The 22,121-nt window shown below is 46.3% G+C and overlaps 1 protein-coding gene across 1 annotated transcript in view; it reads right to left on the bottom strand.

Moving 5' to 3' along the window:
• Positions 1 to 527: 527 nt before the first annotated feature.
• dcc (DCC netrin 1 receptor) overlaps positions 528 to 22,121 on the bottom strand; it is a 111,378-nt gene continuing 89,784 nt past the window's right edge. The window contains exons 24-27 of the mRNA XM_077011378.1: positions 19,685 to 19,837; positions 18,236 to 18,460; positions 10,110 to 10,252; positions 528 to 1,778 (exon numbers count right to left, since the gene is read on the bottom strand). Of these exons, the coding sequence (XP_076867493.1) occupies positions 1,689 to 1,778; positions 10,110 to 10,252; positions 18,236 to 18,460; positions 19,685 to 19,837 (611 nt within the window). The 3' untranslated portion in view covers positions 528 to 1,688. The remainder of the gene's footprint in view (positions 1,779 to 10,109; positions 10,253 to 18,235; positions 18,461 to 19,684; positions 19,838 to 22,121) is intronic.

The following is a 22,121-nucleotide window of genomic DNA, read 5'->3' as shown; positions in this document are numbered from 1 at the left end:
CGAGATCAAAGGCATCAAATGTGGGGCCACTGCTGTGACGGGACACAGGATCTCCTGTTTGACCCACACTTATTTTGTTTGCGTGTGTGTATAACAAATTCAGACAAGTACAATAATGATGATAATAATAATAATAAAAAAGAACCCTGACAAACGATGCAATCGACAAGACCCAAAAGAAAGAAAGAAAAGCTATAGGCACATTACCAACATTTCTGTCTCTCTTGCTCACGTAAAAGAAAATGGTTGGAATGGCGTACTGAGAAGAAAATCACAAAAGAAGAGCCCGCGTCTACACTGCAGTGGGCCTCGCTGTTAACTCGCCGACCACGCTGGTTCTCCTCATGACTCCTTCGGCTTCTCCCCCCTCCTCTCCTCTCCTCTCTTCCTGCACCCCTTCATCATCCAGAGGAAGAGGGGCAAAAAATCTGAGCAGAAAGAGCACTTCCACGGTGACCACGGTGATAGGCCACCCCCCCACCCCCCCCCGCCCCCTTCTGGGTGTGTTTTTGTGTGATTCTGACAGCACGGATTGATTATGGGGAGCTACAAGCTGCAAAAGGTTTTTTTGTTTGTTTTTGTTCTTGTTTTTTTTTTGTTTTTTTTTTGTTTTTGTTTTTTAACAGTCCTCAAAAATAGTCGCAGCCTTTACTGACTTGGTTAATGTAAAAAATATATACACTGTAATAATTGTACATAAGTTAAGCATTTGTTTTCACAGTAAAATGACCTCTTGGTTATGGGAACAGTTTTGCAACAATATTGGTCAGGTGTGAGTTTGGAAAACAGAGGTATATTTGTACCAAAATGGACTGTTTTTTTTTTTTGCCACAATATACAGTCTCCCATGTCCAAAGGAAAGAAGACTGTTTCTCGAGCCTTGACGTATCACAGATGAGATGAAGGACCACCGAGTGTGTGTGAGCGAAAGAGCACGCACAGTTTCACCTCTGTTCAGTAAGCAGCACATAAGCCACACTGAATAATCTGTGGTTTGAAGAAACCGGGTTAGGAAGAACCTTGCGAGATGTTGGCGAGGTGACATTGTTGACTTCGAAGCTTGTTGTTCCGGCAAAAAGCAGGTAGCGGTGATCTTAGCGGAGGGGCGGGGCCAGAGTGGTGAGGGGCGGGGCCAGAGCAGGGAAGGGTGGGGCAGGTAGGGAAGGGGAGTGGCAGAGGACCTGAGTGAAGACGATGAGGGCAGACGTGTGTATGAGAGAGACCCCGAGCGTGGAGTCCACACTCTTCACCAGCTTCTGGTCGCCAAAGCTACAGGCTGACGGATAGCTGTTGCAGCCAATACACAAACACGATCTGACTGGGGCAGTGACAGCAGCCAGCCAAGCAGCAAGACGGCGAGATACCCGGAAACATCCAGGATCACCACGGTGGAGGAGACATGGCCCAGAAGCAGAACCCCCGAATGTAAAAACAAATAAAATTTAAAAATCGTCCTGGGAGAGTCTTTTGTGTGATTTTAAAAATGTTTCTTTTTTTTGTCTCGTCGCAGGCGGTTGACCGACGGACGTGCGACGGAGGAGTGGATGAAAAGTCTGGCAGCGGGGGTGCGTGAGACCCGCGGGGGTCCGAAAGTGGTCCGGCCCAGTTCGAGGTACACCGCTCCCCTTCGAGTGTGAGTTCGAGTTCTGCTGTGCGGGTTCTGGGGTGTGTCCACCTGGCCCCGCGTGTTAAAAAGCCGAGCCTGTGATGGCATTCAGCTGCTTCATCAGGCCCTCCAGACTGGCCATCTGTTCACTCAGGTCATCCTGCTCATACACCTACAAGAGAAGGAGGAGATCAAATGCCGTCAGTGCCATTTATGAAAGATGAACACGTGATTATGAATTTTCACCCACATTTAGACATTTATGAATGTGTAACTACGTTTGAAGTTTTTAATAAAGGACGTTAACATGGTTTAACAGTCACATTATGAGCTAAAGGAAGAATCTAGCAGATAGGGCAGATAATGAAAGCTTTTGACCTTGTGGCACTAATTTACACCAATTAGACTCATTGAGAAAAAAAAAAAAAAAGACAGACATCTTATCGTTCATATAAGTGCTTCACCCAAATGACCTGATCATGGCTCAGAACCTGAGGCTTGGCCACTGGCTACTTGTACTGTGTATATAGACTATATATAAAAAGGCTACAAAATAAGTTATTGCATTGTATTTATATGCAGATAGACATAACTACTTTAAACAAAGATCCATACATTGCTTGAGGCAAAAAAAGCTCATGAACTTCGGTCATCGGCTATAGCTGTGGAGAGCATCCAGTCATTATTCACAAGTGTAGCAATTGCTTTATTTAGCTTCTATGCAAATAGCAAGCAGAATTGTTCTCACTGGCTTGCTGTCCAGGGCTCATCTATTAGCATACAAGTTTGCGGCAGAAAGATTTGGTTGACTCGTTTTAGAAGCTGCATCCAGTCCTTCAAATGCTTTGTTATTGTCGTTAACTGTTTTGTGGTTCCACTACTCCTGGGTTTCATTTTGTGCTTCCAAGTATGACTCCATATGGTGAGTACAGGACCCGAGAGAGACCCATCTAAGAGCTCAGTGAACTAAAGACTAAAGTTGAGAATATTTGAGGCACTCACATCCTGGACACCTTGAGTCAAAGAAAAACATTCTTAATAATAATATTCAATTCCATTTAAATTGTGCCATTCACAAACCCAAGGACACTTTACATTGGGGAGATAAACCCTAATGATCAGTAAAGTGGTGGGACAGCAGGAAGCTAGAGGACAGAAGGGGATGAGAGGGACAAGAGAGGGACAAGAGGGATCTTATAGCTGAAGGAGCCCAGAGACACGTGCAGGAGCAAGACCATGAAGAGCCCCGAGACCTAGAAGAAAAATGCTATACTTAATCCTGGAGGTAACAAGTAGCGCGTTAGCTGCTGAAGTGCTGGTGAGACACTGCAGTATGTTCTGTAGATGTGAGGGGACTAGCTGTTGATCCTTGGATGTACCGAAAGAGGTCGATCAATTTAGCAGGGAGGCCCTAAAGAAGAGAGTTAACGTGTTCTATGTGGGGGAAGTGAAGGAATTTATCAACATTCTTGCATCATTATCATTGAACACAGGGTGCAGACATGCAGTATTGCACAGCTGATAAAATGCAGGTTCGGTGAGTGAGTTGGTATGGGGTTCAGAGCTGAGTGATGAGGAGACAACCGAGGTTTTTAATAACGTGAGCGGACTTGATAGTAATACCATCACCATCAATAGTCAAACTGGAAAGCAGCAATTTAGGCCCTACTAGTAAAACCATCTTAATCAACATTACGTTTCAAGTACTGCAGTTAGATGATAATGATGAGCTCACTGCCTGGGCAGGACTTATGGGGGAAGCAGAGTGCTCATATAAATCTAAATGTCATCCACATACCAGTGGAATTTGAGGCCATGGTTACGAAGAATCTGGGCATGTGGAGAAATATATGAAATTAAACGAGGTACAACTGTCCAAGGACAGGTCCCTGGAAGACTTCTTGAACATCACAGGATGATTTGTGTGTGCCTATCAGAATGCATTGTTGCCTATTTGTAAAATAAGACGATATCCAATTAAGAGCTAATCCAGTAATACCAACAGATAATGATTTACAGGATCAAAAGTCGCCGGATGATCCAAAAGAATGTAGAGGAAACTCATATGAGCTGAGAGTTGAACTTCATTAGCAGCACTTAACAGAGCGGACTCTGCTGACTCCGTGCAGAGTGTGAACGCCACAACCGAAAGGATTAATGCTGAATATTTCCTGATAATAAAAAGTTTGGGGCTGTGAGGCTTTGGTTAGATAAGGGAGATTGGAGTGGGGTCTGTAATTGGCTCTTGAGGATGGCTCTAACCCAGGTTCCTTAAGTATAGGTGTAAAATCAGCTATTTTGGGAGTGGGAGGAATAGAACCTAATGAGAAACCCAGACTACTCAGAAGAGCAATAAGAGCACGGGGAGCAGAAGAGGAACAGCAGATGGAGATGTCAGATGGAGATGGGTCAGATGGAGCTGGGTCAGATGGAGCTGGGTCAGATGGAGCTGGGTCAGATGGAGATGGGTCAGATGGAGATGTCAGATGGAGCTGGGTCAGATGGAGATGTCAGATGGAGCTGGGTCAGATGGAGCTGGGTGAGATGGAGCTGGGTCAGATGGAGCTGGGTCAGATGGAGCTGGGTCAGATGGAGATGTCAGATGGAGCTGGGTCAGATGGAGATGTCAGATGGAGCTGGGTCAGATGGAGCTGGGTCAGATGGAGCTGGGTCAGATGGAGCTGGGTCAGATGGAGCTGGGTCAGATGGAGCTGGGTCAGATGGAGCTGGGTCAGATGGAGATGGGTCAGATGGAGATGTCAGATGGAGCTGGGTCAGATGGAGATGTCAGATGGAGCTGGGTCAGATGGAGATGTCAGATGGAGCTGGGTCAGATGGAGCTGGGTCAGATGGAGCTGGGTCAGATGGAGCTGGGTCAGATGGAGCTGGGTCAAACTGACACAAAGGAAGACGACTTAGTCCTGATGTCAGACCGTGGAAGACTCAGATGTGGTCATTTTCAGGATTCTGCAGGACAGTAGCCTGGGGGGGTTTAATGTCCTGAAAACATTGCTAATTCATCCTGAAAAATAATGAAGAACACTTCATACTGAGCAGGGAAGTTGGGAGTGGATGATCGGGGAGGTTCAAAGTTTATTCACTGTGTTAAACAGATTTTGGAGCCCGTGACAAAATGATTTTAGAACTTGCAAGAACAACGGACAGTATTCACATCATCCTTGTACTCGGAGACCTCCACAGTGAAGAAATTAAGAACAGTAAAGCCAGCGTTCTTGCACTGGTGTTCAAGATGCCCAACTTTGGTTTTCATAGCTCTGAGCTCTGGGCCGAACCACAGAGAGGAAGGAGCAACGGAGACCTGCTTGGAGAGTATTGGGTGTTTCGGAAGCAGTGCTGCTGGAGAGCGTGGCCAAGTGATTAGGAGAGAACAGCTTAGAAATATCTGATAGAGATGAAATCTTAAGAGAGGTAGAGAAAATATGAGGGTCGATGGAGTGGGTTTTTTTTTTATTTCCCGGAGATTACAGAAAGAAACAGTTGATTTAACAAGAGATTTAGGAGATGGCACACTAACACCTCGATATAAGCTTCTGGTCAGAAAAACCAACAACAGAACCAAAACAGTACGAGGTCCAGAGGTACAGAGCAAATCAAGAATGAGAACATGACTGTGTGTGGGGAAATCAATGTGCAGAATGAAACCACAACACTGAAGAGTACGAGAGACTAGTGTCAACATGAATATTAAAGTCCCAGAGTAACACAACAGCAGAAGAAGTGGATTAGGCAATTTTACAGCTTGTATTCCGTACAAAAGACTGGAGGACAACAGAACAGGAGCAGTAATAAAGCAGGAGAGAAGACCTTCAAAGTCATAGATTCACAAACTGTGACATCCTGAACGGCCTCCTCTCTCCTCTCATTGACCTAGACATACAGTCTATGTGAAAAAGACTAAATACACCCTCTATGAATTCTACGGTCGTGCATGAGGACATATGAACCAACATTTTCTGGTCCTTAGCAGGTCTTAAAATGAGGCAAAATCAATCTCGGATGAACAGCAATACCACAGATCCCACTGAGTCATTATTTATTTAACAAAAAATGAAGCTGTGTGTGAAGAAATATGTACTCGCTATGAACCAATAGCATTTCAGTCGGGTTGAGGTCTGGACTTTGACTGGGCCGTTGTAACACCGTGATTCTTTTCTTGTTGGGCCAATCTGTTGGGCTTGGGATCGTTGTCCTGTCGCGAGACCCAGTTTCAGCCAAGCTTTCACAGTCAGATTTGACTCTTGACATTTGACTCTAGAACACTTTGGCATACGGAGGAGTTCCTGGTCAACTCAATGGCCGCACGGTACCAAGGGTCCTGTGACTGCCAAGCAAGCTCAAATCATCCCCCTTCCACCACCGTGCTTGACCGCTGGTGTGAGATGTTGTGCCGATACGCTGTTTGCTGTTTGCCAAACATGGCTCAGTGAATAATGACCAAACATCTCCACTTTGGTCTCGTCTGTCCCAAGGATGTAGTTCCAGAAGTCTTGTGGTTTGTTCAGCTGCAACTTGGCAATGTTAAGTCATGCTGCCATGTTTGTTTTTTAGAAAACTTTCTCCTGACAGTCTTTCCAAACAAGCCGCACTTTTAAAGAGTCTGAGATGTAGTTCTTGGTTTTTTTTTTTTTGCAATTTCTCAGAGTGTTTCACGGTCTGACCTTGTGAATTTGCTGGGACATTCACTCCTGGGAAGACTGGCAACAGTCTCGAATGTTTTCCACTCGTGAATTATCTTTCTCACTATAAAATGATGCAGACTTCAAATTGTTTGGAGATTTGCAACCCTTACAACCCTTCTCCAGGATCACTGCTGAAGTCTTTGCTCTTTGGCGTCGTGCTAAAAACACACCTGGGTGCACCAGACCGGCACACTGCCCACACCTTCTACACAGGTGCTCACACCTGCCGACGTATGCTACGTACCCTCTTCATCCCTATGGAAACAGTAAGGGTGTGCTAACTTTTCACACACTGTTTCTACATTTTGGCCTGGCCTTTGTTAAATTAATACTGACGTGGAATCATTTGGCACGTGCTGTCAACATGTTGTTCATCTTAGGTTGCATTTATCTTAAGACCTGCTAGGGACCAGATGTTTTTAATTTTTATATCATAGAATTCAGGCGCACTTTGATTTTATACGACTGTAGCTGATCTGATCTGTCCAACCCATCAGACATTCTATAAGCATTAAAAGTGCATTGGAGTTGCATGATGTTTAGACACGTGACATAACGAATGCTTTAAAGTATTTTGCGCAATAGCTCAGAGCAAATGTGAGTGTTTGCAATGCGAGTGCTTTTAAATGCGAGTGCTTTTAAATGCGAGTGCTTGATTATGATTCTTACAAGTTCATGTACGACTGGCAATTAGCTCTCCCTCTCCGCTCACAACTGAGCTGAACGTCGTCGACGGAGGAGAGGAAGCAAAAAACACGGAGTGCATGCCGATCTTTCCTGGGCTCTGGAGCGGGGATGGGGGGGGGGGGGGGGTACGGCGCTAACACCCTCACAGCAGACCACAGACATGCCACGCGCCAACAAACCACACCTCGCACTTTCAGGGTGGTTTTTCTTTATTGTGGTTTCCTACTCCATTAGAGTCCACCGCCACACACGCCGTCATCCACCTTTACACAATGAGTGCAGCACCAGCACGACAACCCAGGTTTATTGTCACCGGCTCTCTGAAATATTCCAGCGATAAGGAGGAAAAATAAGCCACTCTGTACACAAGCGGGGCTGAACAGGGAGGGTGGAGGGGGGGGCTGTAATATAAGTGGCTGATGGGTGTCAGTGTGTTTATCCGGAGAGCTCAGCCCGTCTCCTCCGTCTGCAGTGGGGGAAAGGCCACACCAATTACACAAAAATGGGAAACGGAGAGATGGCACCTGACCTTTAGTGCCCGCAATCTGCTCCTCTGACCCCCGCTGTGGTTTTCTCATTACTCTCTCGCTCTCTCTCTCTCTCTCACTCTTTCTGTCTCTGTCTTTCCAGTTCTGCATTTTGTCTGTCTTTCTGCATTTCTGCACTTTCAGTACCAAAAGTCATTCCTGACAGCATATGCACCTACGCCACAATATTCACACTGCAATATTAATATCTAACCTATACTATATAGTAATATCTAACCTAATACCTGTATGCATATAACAAGTACAGGACCTGACACACACACACACACACACACACACACACACACACACAGAAAGACTGGTACAGACAAGTCATAGCAAACACCTCTGCACATCACTGGTTGCATCCACCAGTGTGTATATAAAGCGATAAGACATCTTTGGAAGCTTCTAGAGCAGTTTCTGCCATAAGAATGGCAAGTTATGATTTTAGCGATTTTCAACGCGGTTTAAAAATTGGAGCTCGTGAGATGGGTCATAGCATTTTGGAGGTAGAATCGAAATTTGGATTTTCATGTACAACCATTTCAAGGGTTGTAGTACCATGACTACAAAAATCCCAGCAACCATCAAACTTTTGACAGCAGCATGGCCATAAAACGACCACGAATGTGAATGTGACCACATTCGACTAGCAAGGATTGTTTCATGTGATAGGCGGGCGGGCAACACTGTCTCAAATAACATCAGGGTTCAGTGCTGGGGCCTCAACAGACATCGGCGTGAGGACTGTTCAACAATGCAGGTGAACAGGGGACGTAGCGGCTGGCGGTGGTTCCTTAAGGGTTTGGGGTTTGTTTAGCCTGCCTTCCACGGGACCCTTGGTACATCTACGGATGTCTGGTACATCTATGAACACAGGCCCAATGGTACACACGCCTCCTTTCTGATAAGCCACACCCACCGTTCTGCTTTCATTCTGAGCGGTTCGGCCTATTCCACCAGGAAAATGCACAGCCACACTCGTCTAGAGACGCCGAATGATGGTTGGAGGTTGGGTGGAGGAACGCTGATCAGAGTCTGGGGTTTTGCCACATCAGACACATCTCAGCACGACTGAACACATCGAGGATGGCACGCAACACGCCGTGGAACACAGAAACCCTAAACGTCGGAACACAACGCGGGCTGTTCGGCAGCTCTAACTCGGTAATGGAGTCGCTTTTTGACCTGACAATACTGAAGCTACTTTAACTTCTCAGTGAATCACTACTTCGGTAAAGCACTTTTACTGGAGCACACTTTTACTCTACTAGTGACCTCTGCCTGCCTGACGGTGCTGAAGTCTCGTACAGAACTCAGGAGCAGATACAAACACGTTCATCATCTCCATTCCAAAGTGCAGTTTCAGAATGAGCTTGTTCAGCCTCCGCTAATGATCCCCTTAGTCCTTGATTCACACCAGTTTGAATGTGTGATCCGGTAATAAGCATCACAGTTACTGCAGGAGTTCACGGAGACCCCTGTGAAGCTGAATAGCATGTTTTATTCATGAAGTGCCTTAGCTAAGGCACATCTTTTGTGATTCTCCTCAGAGCATCGGTACAATTACTATTTTAGACGGCAGACATGAACCGCAACTAGAACAAGTTCTTTCAAAAGTCAGAGGGAATGAAGACGGTGAAATAAAACACTAATGGTTCTGTTTTATTGAGCACCTTGTTTCATGAAAAACTGATCTTTGAAGATGGATATTTGTGTTTATATATGTGTGCATTTTCTGTGTGTGTGTGTGTGATCCCTGGACATTATGATGAGTTTGTCATGTGTGCCGTGTTTCTGCTTTGATGCTTTTGTTTCATGAACTCCCCATGAGGGGGCGCTGCAGGAGGGCTGGCCCAGTGAAACACTGTGTGCCAGTCACATGACTCCACGCCTTGACAAGCGCATTGTCCACTGTGGGCGATGTGATTGGCTGATGGGATGATTGGATCCTGTGTACACTGCTTTGACTCAGGGGAGCTGGTGCTGGGTGGTACCTTTACTCACCATACACTCATGGTGGACGCACCATCCCAGGTTCATGAGCTTAACTTAACGCCATTTGTCGTAGGTTTTTTGATGGGGCCTTAAATGTTTGTATTTATGCTTGAGTTACATTGCGAAACATTTTGGTTCTAAACTGGCACCGCTGTTATGAAAGATAAAATCTGGCCCCGTTTCAAATGTGTTGTCAGGTAATGTGTTCTAGATTTGGAGTTCCAGGGTTCCGATTCCTTTTTCTCTTGTTTGTATTTTGTTAAGGAAGAAGTGTTGTACATTTTTCTAGGGACATGAGCAAAGACTTGAGGATTGGCAGATTGTTCTGTTTCTGGCGTACGCACACCCTGGTGCTATAGGCCTGCTTTGACTTTTCTTTTTGAGATAAGATTGTGATGTTATAGTGAACGGTTAGTGCCGACAAAACGGCCAAACCTACTGAGGTTTTGTGAGTCTGTGAGTATGTGTTACTTTGCATTCCTTTTGGGTCTGAGATTATCAAACACAATCATAAGGTCATTATTACAGGTGTGTGTGTGTGTGTGTGTGTGTGTGTGTGTGTGTGTGTGTGTGTGTGTGTATACTCACACTGGCGGGGTCTTCAGGTTGCTTTTGCCCATCCTCAGCACTTTCTGGGGCAGTTGGCACAGAAACCGGCAGTAATGGTGATCTGGCCTTCCCAGCCTGCCCTAAAGAGGCGGTCTTCACAGGAGGTTTAGGAAGACTGCCCCCTACACACACACGCACACACACACACACACACACACACACACACACACACACAGTAGCATGAGCCGTTAGAATAACACAAAAAACACATTAACACATTAACAGCAGCAACATGGTTTTAATGCATGACTAAAACAAATGCACGCACACACACACACACACACACACACACACACACACACACACACACACACACATAACCAGACACACATACACAAATGTGTGGACATGATTTCTAATTATTTTGATCCTGTTTACAATTCAGAATACATACTCAAACTCAGCTACTTTACAAGAAAGTTACATGATTTCTTGGTATTACTAGTAACACACACACACACACACACACACACACACACACACACACACACACACACACACACACACACACACACACACACACACACACACACACACACACGCTGTGCATGCAGAATACAACACAGCCTGAACCAGAAATCCATCATCATTTCGGGGCTGCGTAGCAAAGTGATCTAATAAATGCATAAAGCATAACAGAACAAATCCCACTAAATGCCAGGCCTCCCTGTGTGCCTGCAGTCAGCTAAACACGGTTCTAAGAGACAGGGGAGCCTGTGGTCAACTGATCCTGGAACAGACATGGTAGGGCAGATGGACGTGTTGATAGCAAGCATAATCCCCTCAACAGTCGCAAACGGACCTGAGGACTTGTGTGTGCGTGAGTGTGCATATGTGTCTATCTGTCTGTGTGTTGGGGGCTGTGTGTAAAACTGACTACAGGACTGATCGAACCACAACACCTTCTCCTTCATCTTAATTAGGTAGCAGGGATGGGTTTTTATCTGCATAATTTAACAGTGGAAATTGCCAGCTCTGAGAGAGAGAGAGAGAGAGAGAGAGAGAGAGAGAGAGAGAGAGAGAGAGAGAGAGAGGGAGAGAGAGGGAGAGGGAGACAGAGAGAACGCAGTCATCCCTCAGGTCAACTCATTAAGGTCAACTCAGCCCTGCTTGGGCTGAGACCATGACGTGCCGCACCATATAGACCAAATTATTATATTGTGATTTTCCCTGCACTACGTTTAAATACACCAATGAGATAATGACGTTAGGGGATTAATGACTGCTCGGCATCATTACCTGCCAAAATTAGTACATTTGTTCAAAAGTGGAAAGTCTGATATTGTTTAGATGGAGCACATTAAATAAATAAATCAAACGAAAGCAGCAACGTATATATGTATTAATAAAAGTCAAGTTGGTTTCCAATTATTAATTTCTGTGTCTTATATGCATATGTAGAGGTGTAGTCAGGAATAGGAAGTCCTGGGGACTTTTAAATTGCCTTATGTGGAAGCTCGGGGGGGTGGGAGGCAATCCAGGGTGTTTGTGGCTCTGATGTTTTGTTCTGGAGGAAGAGTTGTTGCAAGTGTCATCTTGAGGACTTTTGTGAGTGGCCATTGCACTTGCCTGTATGAAGACACCGTTTCTTTCAATAGGATTACTTCACCATTAAATGTCTTCAGACCTTTATTAATCTTCATTCTCCACTCCTACCTCCTTCTGTGGTTGTGAATGCTAGCTAGCTATTGTTCGTTTGCAGGGTTTTTAAATGTGGTTTAAATTTTCTTTTTTTACAACCAATTATTTTTTTGATTTGTGGTATTGTGATATTTCTCTGACCTGATCTGTTCCAACATGCACCCTGACTCAATCGTGCATTACTGCACCACCGCAAAACACACTACGGTTTCATACCGTCAGTACATGGCCTATACGTTCTGTGCATTATTACACCACAGCTACAAGCCCCCTTCCTGAAAACGCCTTTCAGTTTGTAGTTTGGAGACTCAGCGATTTTCTATTTACACTTCTCAACTTTAACATATACCTGGGGAACTGAAATTTCCAGAACCGTGAAGAAAAACATCTTCACCTGAGCTCACACAAGCCACATTCCTGCTGTTTACCTGAAACTGAGGATCAGCTAAGGTGAACTGTGAAAGCCCCAACACAGTTCCTGAAGGACTTAGGACCACCATGCCCTGTGCTTAAAGAGGCAGCAAGTCGTTGAGGATAGTTCAGGGTGCCTAACTGCCCTAAGCGCGTCATTAACAAAAATAACGCTGCCTGGTAAAGTTTGCGGCTATCACGTATACAATAAGGGACTTCCCGTTCAGTGCCATGTTGATTTGTTTGTGAAATGCAGGAGCCACCTGCCTGCTCCTCACGGAGGACGTTCTGCATGGGATTAAAGGGAAAACATGCCTTGTGATCTGCGCGAGGTGTTCTGCTGACTACATCAGTCAGGCTCATAGTAAACACCAAGAGGTATCTTCTTGCAGGAGCACATCGAGTTCCTAGAGCACGCAGTGTAGGCAAGTGGAGATGGAGCCTGATAAGACACAGGCAGCAAGAACCTCCCCAACCCCAACGGACATGTAGAGCCATCAAAGATTCATTAAGACGGCAGGGTGGTTCCATAAGTTGATTCCACGTTTTGCTGACATTATTATCTAAGGATGAAAGCAGTTCCCTGGAGTGAGTCTGTCTTCTGCAAGCACACCTTCAACCAGCTCACAACTCGGCACAACTGCACATTTTAAAAATGCTTTCTAAGCACATACTGATACCACTGATGTGAGATAGTGACCAGGATGAACGGAAGATTATTATCTATGCATCATAGGCATATGCTCTCTCTCTCTTTCTCACACACACACGCACGCACGCACACTCACTGACACATACATGTACACACACAGCTAGACTTCAAAGGGCTCAATCACTGGAGTGTTTATGAACACATAAATAAGAATGTCCCCACACTGTGTTCCTGAATAAGACTCACCTAAGGTATCATCAGGGAAACAACACACATTCAAGCACATTTAATTTATTACCTAAAATTAATAATACACTGATAATTATCATCAGTCCTCTATTCTCACCGATGAACCATTGTCACGTATGGCTACGCCCCCTCTCCTAGCTGTGACTCTGGGTTCCCTCGTGTCCGTTTTCCTTGCCCATTGATCCCGCCCTGCTTGTCTGTAGCCCCGGTTTCTGTCTGTCTGCCACGCCCGTGTCATCATCGTCTTCACCTGTTCCTAGTTTAGTGGTGATCGGTGGTTATGTAACGTAGCTCACGCTGCGGAGCGAGGAGGCGGACACAAACGCTGAGGAGAGCGAGATTTATTCAAGGGAATACCAAAACCATGATCGAATGGACAGGCGTGGGTCAAACCGGGAGGGCAGCCAGAACAAGTTACACAGGCATACTAGGACAAGGTAACTAAACACAACGGAGAAACACGGAACAGGCAGATATAAACACGGATGATGGAGAGCACAAAAGAGCGAACTTACGAACTGGAATGACAACAGGCTAACGGCACAAAGCACAAAGAGAGCAAAACCACAGATAACCAGACTGGGGAATCAAAGGGACTAATATACATGAAACTAAACTAGGAACAGGTGAAGACGATGATGACATGGGCGTGGCAGAAACCGGGGCTACAGACAAGCAGGGCGGGATCAATGGGCAAGGAAAACAGACACGAGGGAACCCAGAGTGACAGCTATGAGAGGGGGCGTAGCCATACGTGACAACCATTTTTCACATCATATCTCTCTCTCTCTCACCCTGCATCCTGTATACCTATTGTGTCATTAGTATTCCTAACAGACTTTCAACATACCCATCCAGTGTCCCGGGATAAAGGACTTCAAACCAGCCCAACCTGACTGTATGATACCCAGGGTAGAACCACCCCGACTGCATGATGATACCCAGGGTAGAACCACCCCGACTGCATGATGATACCCAGGGTAGAACCACCCCGACTGCATGATGATACCCAGGGTAGAACCACCCCGACTGCATGATGATACCCAGGGTAGAACCACCCCGACTGCATGATGATACCCAGGGTAGAACCACCCCGACTGCATGATGATACCCAGGGTAGAACCACCCCGACTGCATGATGATACCCAGGGTAGAACCACCCCGACTGCATGATGATACCCAGGGTAGAACCACCCCGACTGCATGATGATACCCAGGGTAGAACCACCCCGACTGCATGATGATACCCAGGGTAGAACCACCCCGACTGCATGATGATACACAGGGTAGAATTTGACACAGACAGAAAATCTATGAGTTTTAGTACAACACCGATAGGTCAATTCGCCCAGAAGTGCTTTGATAGCCCTCTCGTCTATGCTGAGCCTGAACCTGCTCTGGACAGGCCCTGTTCTCTCCAATCAGCAGTATCCAGCAGGCAGAGTGAGAGGTACAGAGGGCGAAACAGACGGACTCGCCCCAGGCTGGTCGGCCTGCTGACTCCATTCATAGAAACGCTGCTAAGAGACAACCCCCCCCCCCCCCGAAGACCTATTAGAGTGACTCTCAGCCAAGCACTGGGTGAAGGGGCAGTTCATCTGCTGGGGTGCTGGGTGGACCAACAGGTTTGGCAGAAGTAAACTCTTTGCAGTGAACAACCTTCTCTCTGCAGTGAACAACCTTCTACATTTACATTTATGGCATTTGGCAGACGCCCTTATCCAGAGCGACTCATTTTTTTATACAAGGGTTAAGGGCCTTGCTCAGGGGCACCTCAGTCATGGCCTCAGGTCTGGGAATCGAACTCACAACCCTCCAGTCACAAGACCAGTTCCCTACCACCAGGCCATGACTGCCCATGACTGAACAACCTTCTCTCTGCAGTGAAGGCTTTCTGGAGGGGTGGCATGGGTTTGGAAGGAAGCACACAGTTTAGGGAGAAGGACACAGGCTCAGGGGGCTATAAAAGAGACTGTTTGTCTGGTCTTCATGCTGCCATGTCACAGTGTCCATTGTAGACCCGTGTGAAGAGGCACGAGGGGCAGAGGTGTCAAGTAACGAAGTACAAATACTTCGTTACCTTACTTAAGTAGAAATTTTGGTTATTTATACTTTACTGGAGTAATTATTTTTCAGCTGACTTTTTACTTCTACTCCTTACATTTTCACACCATTATCTGTACTTTCTACTCCTTACATTTTAAAAATAGCCTCGTTACTGCTATTTCATTTCGACTTGTTTTCATTCCGGCATGTCGTCGTTTAAAAAAAAAACCCTATCCTAATCGCGCCATCCGGGTAGAGTGAATTTGATTGTGGTTGGATGAGAAGTATAAACATATAATATTCCGACACCCTATTGGTTTGTACGTGATCCATCACACCTGCACACATCACACTCCAGCGAGGACGTAGCAGACGTATGTAGCTTAGTATAAAGATGTTTGTGGCAGACTCAATAGAATTTGAGTGAAGTGTCCCAACTAAGCACCAGCGAGGAGGTTGGTAGCCAGGATGACCAACCAACCCTTGTACTCAAGTACATTCATTTTCAATGGGCATATGTGCCCATTTTTCAACATTAACATTTTAATATAACATAAAACAACTGCTCCTAAACTGGTTCTTCAGGAAAGTTGGCCACTGACAGCAAATGTTAGCCAGTTAGTAAAGCTACTTACTTTTGTAAACGGTGAACAGGAGTACTCGGTGGAAGAGCGGCGTCATCGGCTATAGCTCGTAAAACCGTTGAGCGTCCGTTAACTGGTTAGCTCGCGCTACCTATTTAAATATGCCACGAAGATTCCAATATCGCCCACATTAGTGTTTCGCGCTTAAACATACTATCAGATAACTAAAGAATATTGTTGAACAAACAAGCGTCATTACTAAGTGTTTCATACTTCCTTGATGTCACTTGTATGAACTGGTGATACTGCGGCAACACACTGTGGTTCTGTCTGAAGTGCGAGTTAATGCCTTCCATCGTGGTGTTTCGCTGCTATAATACGAAACGGTGAAAGGCAGTTATTGGATGGACATAACTTTTTGCGTGTCGCGTTCTTATGTCAATTTTAAATAGTCACGGAATCTGTGCTGTCAAATTGCAGATCAGGTGTAGATGTAAAAAACACCTCTGGGCTAGTGCACTATAGACCCCTGTGGTGCGACCTAAGCTTTTGTCCTTAATGGCTTTTTTTCTTTACATTACTTTTACACTTTAAGTAGTTTTGAAAGCAGTACTTTAACACTTTTACTTGAGTAAAAATCTTGAGTTGATACTTCCACTTCTACAAAAGTACTTTTAAACCCTAGTATCTATACTTCTACTTGAGTAATGAATGTGAATACTTTTGACACCTCTGACGAGGGGTCCTGGATAGGCTGCGTCTTGCTGAAGGTCACAGGGTTGAGTCACAGGGCTGTCTGAGACGCTGCGTTAGCAAACCCCAGCAGAGTCTCAGACACCCTGTGCCTTATTTTTGGCCCTGAGCACAACACAGTCCATTCGTTGCTGCTAGTCTTTCCTGAACAAAGCAGGAGAACCATTAAACCTATGCAAAACATTCAAGACCAGATATGCAAAACGACTGAAGAAAAAAAAAAAAAAAAATCACACAAAACACCAAGTTCCTTGAGGCAGTTCTATATGTGAAGTACTTTATTGTGGCGCACGTGTCTGCTGTGTCTCCTGGAGACAGCGGCCTCTAGAGGCAAAAGGCTGAACTGCACGGCGCTAACAGCTTAAGGAAAACCAATTAAATCATGACTAGAGGGCGAGGCTGCACTGGTACATCAGCCGGAGCACATCCACATTACCACCAGCATTCTAGGTGGGATCAGGGGCTGTGATGGCAGCCCGAGCCCACCACAAGCAGCTTACAGGCGGGTAGAGAGCGGCACACTCTCCCCTGGGGAGTGTAGAGAACCCTGGAGCACTTATAATGTTTAGTGTGAAAGAAATCAATATGGATCAGAAGGTGGGAGGCGCACACGCACACACACACGCACACACACACACACACACACACACACACACACACACACACACACCTAAATGCATTTGCACACATGCAGACACAGCTTGGCCATGTCAGTACACTCCAGGCGTGGCTACTAGGTCAGTGAGGAAACTGAATGAGATAGAAGTTTCCAGAAATGAACTACATCAGCTTTGACCTTTCTCACAAAATAGCCTCAAGCCACAGACACGGACAGACATCTTGTGCTCCTCCACTCTCTCTCTCTCCATGTTTTCCTCTCTCCCTCTCTATCTCTCTCTCCCTCTCCTTCCCTCTCTCTCTCTCTCCATGTTTTCCTCTCTCCCCTTCTCTCTTTCTCTCCTTCCCCCCTCTCCCCCTCCATGTTTTCCTCTCTCTCTCTCTCTCTCTCTCCATGTTTTCCTCTCTCCCCTTCTCTCTTTCTCTCCTTCCCCCCTCTCCCCCTCCATGTTTTCCTCTCTCTCTCTCTCTCTCCATGTTTTCCTCTCTCCCTCTCTCTCTCTACCCCCTCTCCTTCCCTCTCTCTCCCTCTCTCTCCTTCCCTCTTTCTCTCCTTCCCCCCTCTCCCTCCCCCCCCCCCCTCTCTCTGTTTCTTTCACATATGATTCATGACAGTGAATGAGACGCCCTGAGCGACTCTCTTCTGCCAGAATATTCATTATATTGAAATCAATGCAAACATCACAAGCAGTCTGTTCTAGTACATACGAACTCTAAGTGAACAGGCTGTTTACTCCCGGTTCATAACACAGAGCCCACAGCCACCTCATGGGTGCAAAGAAATTAATTAATACTTATTAAAAGATTCTTTTATTTTCCTGTAGGTTAGGTTACAAATGTGAACTTCAAACTAAATTAATTTGGCCAGAGCTAATCGTGGTGTTTACCAGTGTTCACTACAACAGGGCTAGATCAACACTTTCACAGCTCATGGTTTGGTGTTTTTATTGTAGGGCGTCATTTTATATGATTCATCCAGTTGCTGGCTTACTAAATCAACCCTAAGATGTGAAAATCCAATAGTTATTTTTAACCTGTGTCAGGTCCATAGCAAACTGATAAGAGATTATTCGACAGACAATCAATAAAGCCTCATTCGATTCAATTCTATGTAATTCTGTTCAGTTGAGCTGACCGGCAGTGACCCTCACCTGTCTGTGGCATCATGGGTGTGTAGACTTTGGGCTCGATGGTGCCCATGGGTGGAGGGAGGAGGGGGTTGGTGAAGCTGCGCATGGGGTGTGTGGGCCGCACGCAGGCGGTGGGGATGGTGCGGCTGGGGATCTCCTCCGACCCCGACGCCTCCGACTGGACCGTGGGGATGAGTGTGGGCTGGGGCTGGGGGCTGAGTGGGGCAGCAGCCTCAGGGGCCATGGCTGTGGACACACACACACACACACCTTTTTTTTCAAGTGTCATTTTGTCCCAAGCTGAAAAAATAATTGGAATAATTCAAAAAAAGAAATTAAAATATATTTCCTTTATAGAGATAAGATAAAAATACAGAACAGACCCTCCTCATCCTGACACACGCGTATAAAACTCTCAATTATATCTGCATGAAAAAAGAAAAATGTTTGCACGTTTGTGTCTGTATGGCATAATGTATGAGCACATTTGGATGGAGTACTGTTTTGTCATTCTCAAGCCCGAGTCTCATGGCCTTTCCCAGATCTGTCTGGAGTCTGATGTAAGGACACAGCAAAACAAGCGAACCTTGCCTCAGTCAGTCTCTGAAACCCTCGTCTGTTTGAAAAACAAAGAACCTGAGAGATGAATTATTAAATATCTGACAAACCTGTCTAAGTGACATCACTGCCTACAAAAAGCATGTCAGGTGGTTCGTGTGTCTGAGCTGATTTGCTTATATCTCACTGAGCTGATGTCACTTGTTCTTGGGGACTGAATGCTTTGAACATAAAACCAATAAAACTTTATTGTTTGTGTGGTGTTAACACGTCGTCACCACAAGGCCATATAAAGCTTCTTAATCAGCTGCTACATTTAGTCATTCAGAGAGAGAGAATAAGAAAAAAAGGAAAAGAAAAAAAATTTGGTAGAACTGAAACCCTTTTTTTGTGTTATTCTTTCTAAATCACAAATATGGGTCCATGAGCTTTTACAACAGTTACCCTGCCTGCAGTCTTCAGGTCTGCTCAGCAAATACACATCTCTGAAACATTAAAGACACTGGGGGAGGGAGAGAGAGAGAAGGAAAGAAAGGTATATAAACAGATAGAGATAAGAGGATAAAAGAGGAGAAGTAGAAAGTCAAAACTGGAGAAAGCAAGAAGAAAGGACCAAGAAGACATCGAGGAACCGAGGCAGACACAGACAAGATGGTTGGTGGGTAAAGAAGAGAGAACAGGAAGAAAGAGAGAGAGAGAGAGAGCAGAAGAGGAGGGAGGGAGAGAGAGAGAGAGGGGGAGGATGAGAATGAGAGGGAGAGAGAAGAAGGGTGAGAGGGAGAGAGGGAGGGAAAGAGAAGGAGGGAGAGAAAAAGGGAGGAAGAGTGAGTGAGGGAAGGAGGGAGAGAGGGAGGCAGAGTGAAGGACCGCGAGGGAGGGAGAGAGGGAGACGAAGGAGGAGGTGCGGTGTACCTGCAGCATATCCACGGTCCACTGTGAGGGTGGAGAAAGGCATCGGTCTTAGCGTGAATTTGGAATGAGGGGGGTATCCACAGGTGGGGGAGGGCAAGATCCCGGGGTACTGACTACTCTCCAGGGTGGGGACAGGGATGGCACTCACCACAGCTACAACGAGAGAGAGAGAGAGAGAGAGAGAGAGAGAGAGAGAGAGAGAGAGAGAGAGAGAGAGAGAGAGAGAGAGAGAGAGAGAAGGGGGGAGGGAAGAAACAGGTGAAAGTGGAGAAGAGAGAGAGGTAGAGAATAAAGCCTGGGAGGCTACAGCAGAGAGGTCCGTTTGTTCGGCGGTGGGTGTCAGTGCTGGAGAAGCCAACGCTCAAGCCTCAGATATGGGATTACAGTAATGACAAATAAGTAAAGCGCCCTAATCTTAACCTCTACCATCTGAAGGCACGCTATGAGACCTTAATCCCACCACTGGAGTTACACAACGTGAGGCTTCACTGCTCTCAAATCTTTCCTGAAGCCATTAAGCAGGAGGCTGAAGAGAAGGGCCATGTCTGCGGGGTAAAGGCCACGCTCTTCTGATCCTGCCGTTCAGCGTACATGAAATGCGGTCCTGAAGCTTTCAGAGAACGTCTAAACAGGGCAGCAGCGCACGCTGCATGACGGATGGCAGTAGTGGAATATTTAAGATGCTTGACCCTGTGCAGCTGGGGACAGCTCATCTTCTACCGTCAGAAGGCGGGTCTGCCCTTGAAACAAAAGCCTCAGGGTCTCAGACAGAGAGAGGGAGAGAGAGAGAGAGGGAAAGAGAGAGAGAGAGAGGGAGAGAGAGAGAGAGAGAGAGGGAGAGAGAGAGAGAGAGAGAGGAACAGAATAGTAAGTGAGAGAGAGTGGGCAGAAGAGAGCTAACGTGTCTGAAATGCTAAGCATAAAAAGATCAGTATCTCTTAAACTGCTTTATACTAGGCGAACCTGATTGCTGAGTAATGTGAATGTGTGTGTGTGTGTGTGTGTGTGTCTTTTTTTATCCTGTCCTCTATCTCTGAAGTTCGGAAGTCAGACTGGGTCTTTATAGTGCAGAAGCAGTTTGTGTGTGTGTGTGTGTGTGTGTGTGTGTGTGTGTGTGTGTGTGTGTGTGTGTGTGTCATACACCCACCATGACTCCTACAGTGACCTGTTCAGCACATCTCAGCTCACGCACTTCAGACGGCAATTATTTCAAGCACGGATAACACAGAGGAGCAGGAAAAACCTCATTTCGTTCCTCTCAGATGCTATCATGAATAATACTGAATCACTCCTGAGCGTCGGCACCAGCCTGCAGCCTCCGTCCTCTGCAGAAGTTCTGTGTGTACGCCGTAGCAGACATACACAACAGATCAATCCATCTATTCAGGCTCCACCAATTCTCAGAGGATTTAAGTGTGTGTGTGTGTGTGTGTGTGTACGGCACACCAGGCAATATGATTACATTCTGGGAGGTCCTTTTATCAAGTGAGGTTCCCTAAAATCAGATTAGAACTATTCAAGTCGACAGGCATCTCAATGGAAAATGATTACCCTTCACTCAATTGATCCTGCCTGATGTCTTCAAATCCCTCAAAATCAGCCTGAGCAAACAGCAAGTGCACTAACTTCACTCGGCAATCAGGAGTGAAATCAGATGAAAAGTTTATTTTTCATGATCTCATATCAGTGGAGGTGATACTGCTTACGCCTTCCGCCTGATTATAAGACATTAGATTAAGAACAGGAGGACTGTGCACCCCTCTATCTGTCTCTCTCCCCCCCCTCACTCCATGTCTTTCTCCTCCCCTTTCTCTCCCTCTTCTCTCCCTCTTCTCTCCCTCTCCCTCTCTGCCTACAGCCAAATAGCCGTGAGGCTCCTGTATGATGTGGGGAGAGTCTCTAATCTTCACCCGCTGCTTCCCTCCAACTCCATCTTCCTCAAGACCCCCAAACCTTGAACCAGGCTGGGTGTCGTCCCCACCACCTCGTCCCCACCACCTCGTCCCCACCACCTCGTCCCCACCACCTCGTCCCCACACAGGGAGATCAGCAGAGCCCAGACAACACAGGCCAGACAGCACAGCACAAACAGCAGAAAAACGAAAAAAACCCTCTCCACCCTCTCCACCTTCACCACCGTCTCCACCCTCTCCACCTTCATCACCCTCTCCACCTTCACCACCGTCTCCACCCTCTCCACCTTCATCACCCTCTCCACCTTCACCACCGTCCCCACCCTCTCTACCTTCATCACCCTCTCCACCTTCACCACCGTCCCCACCCTCTCCACCCTCTCCACCTTCACCACCGTCCCCACCCTCTCTACCTTCATCACCCTCTCCACCTTCACCACCGTCCCCACCCTCACCACCCTCTCCACCCTCTCCACCTTCACCACCTTCACCACCTTCTTCACCCTTCACCACCACTTCACCCT

Source organism: Brachyhypopomus gauderio, chromosome 7 (assembly GCF_052324685.1).
Source record: "Brachyhypopomus gauderio isolate BG-103 chromosome 7, BGAUD_0.2, whole genome shotgun sequence".
In the NCBI taxonomy this organism is placed as follows: Eukaryota; Metazoa; Chordata; class Actinopteri; order Gymnotiformes; family Hypopomidae; genus Brachyhypopomus; species Brachyhypopomus gauderio.
Note: the sequence above shows the minus strand (reverse complement) of the source record. Positions and strands in the feature narration are given on the sequence as shown.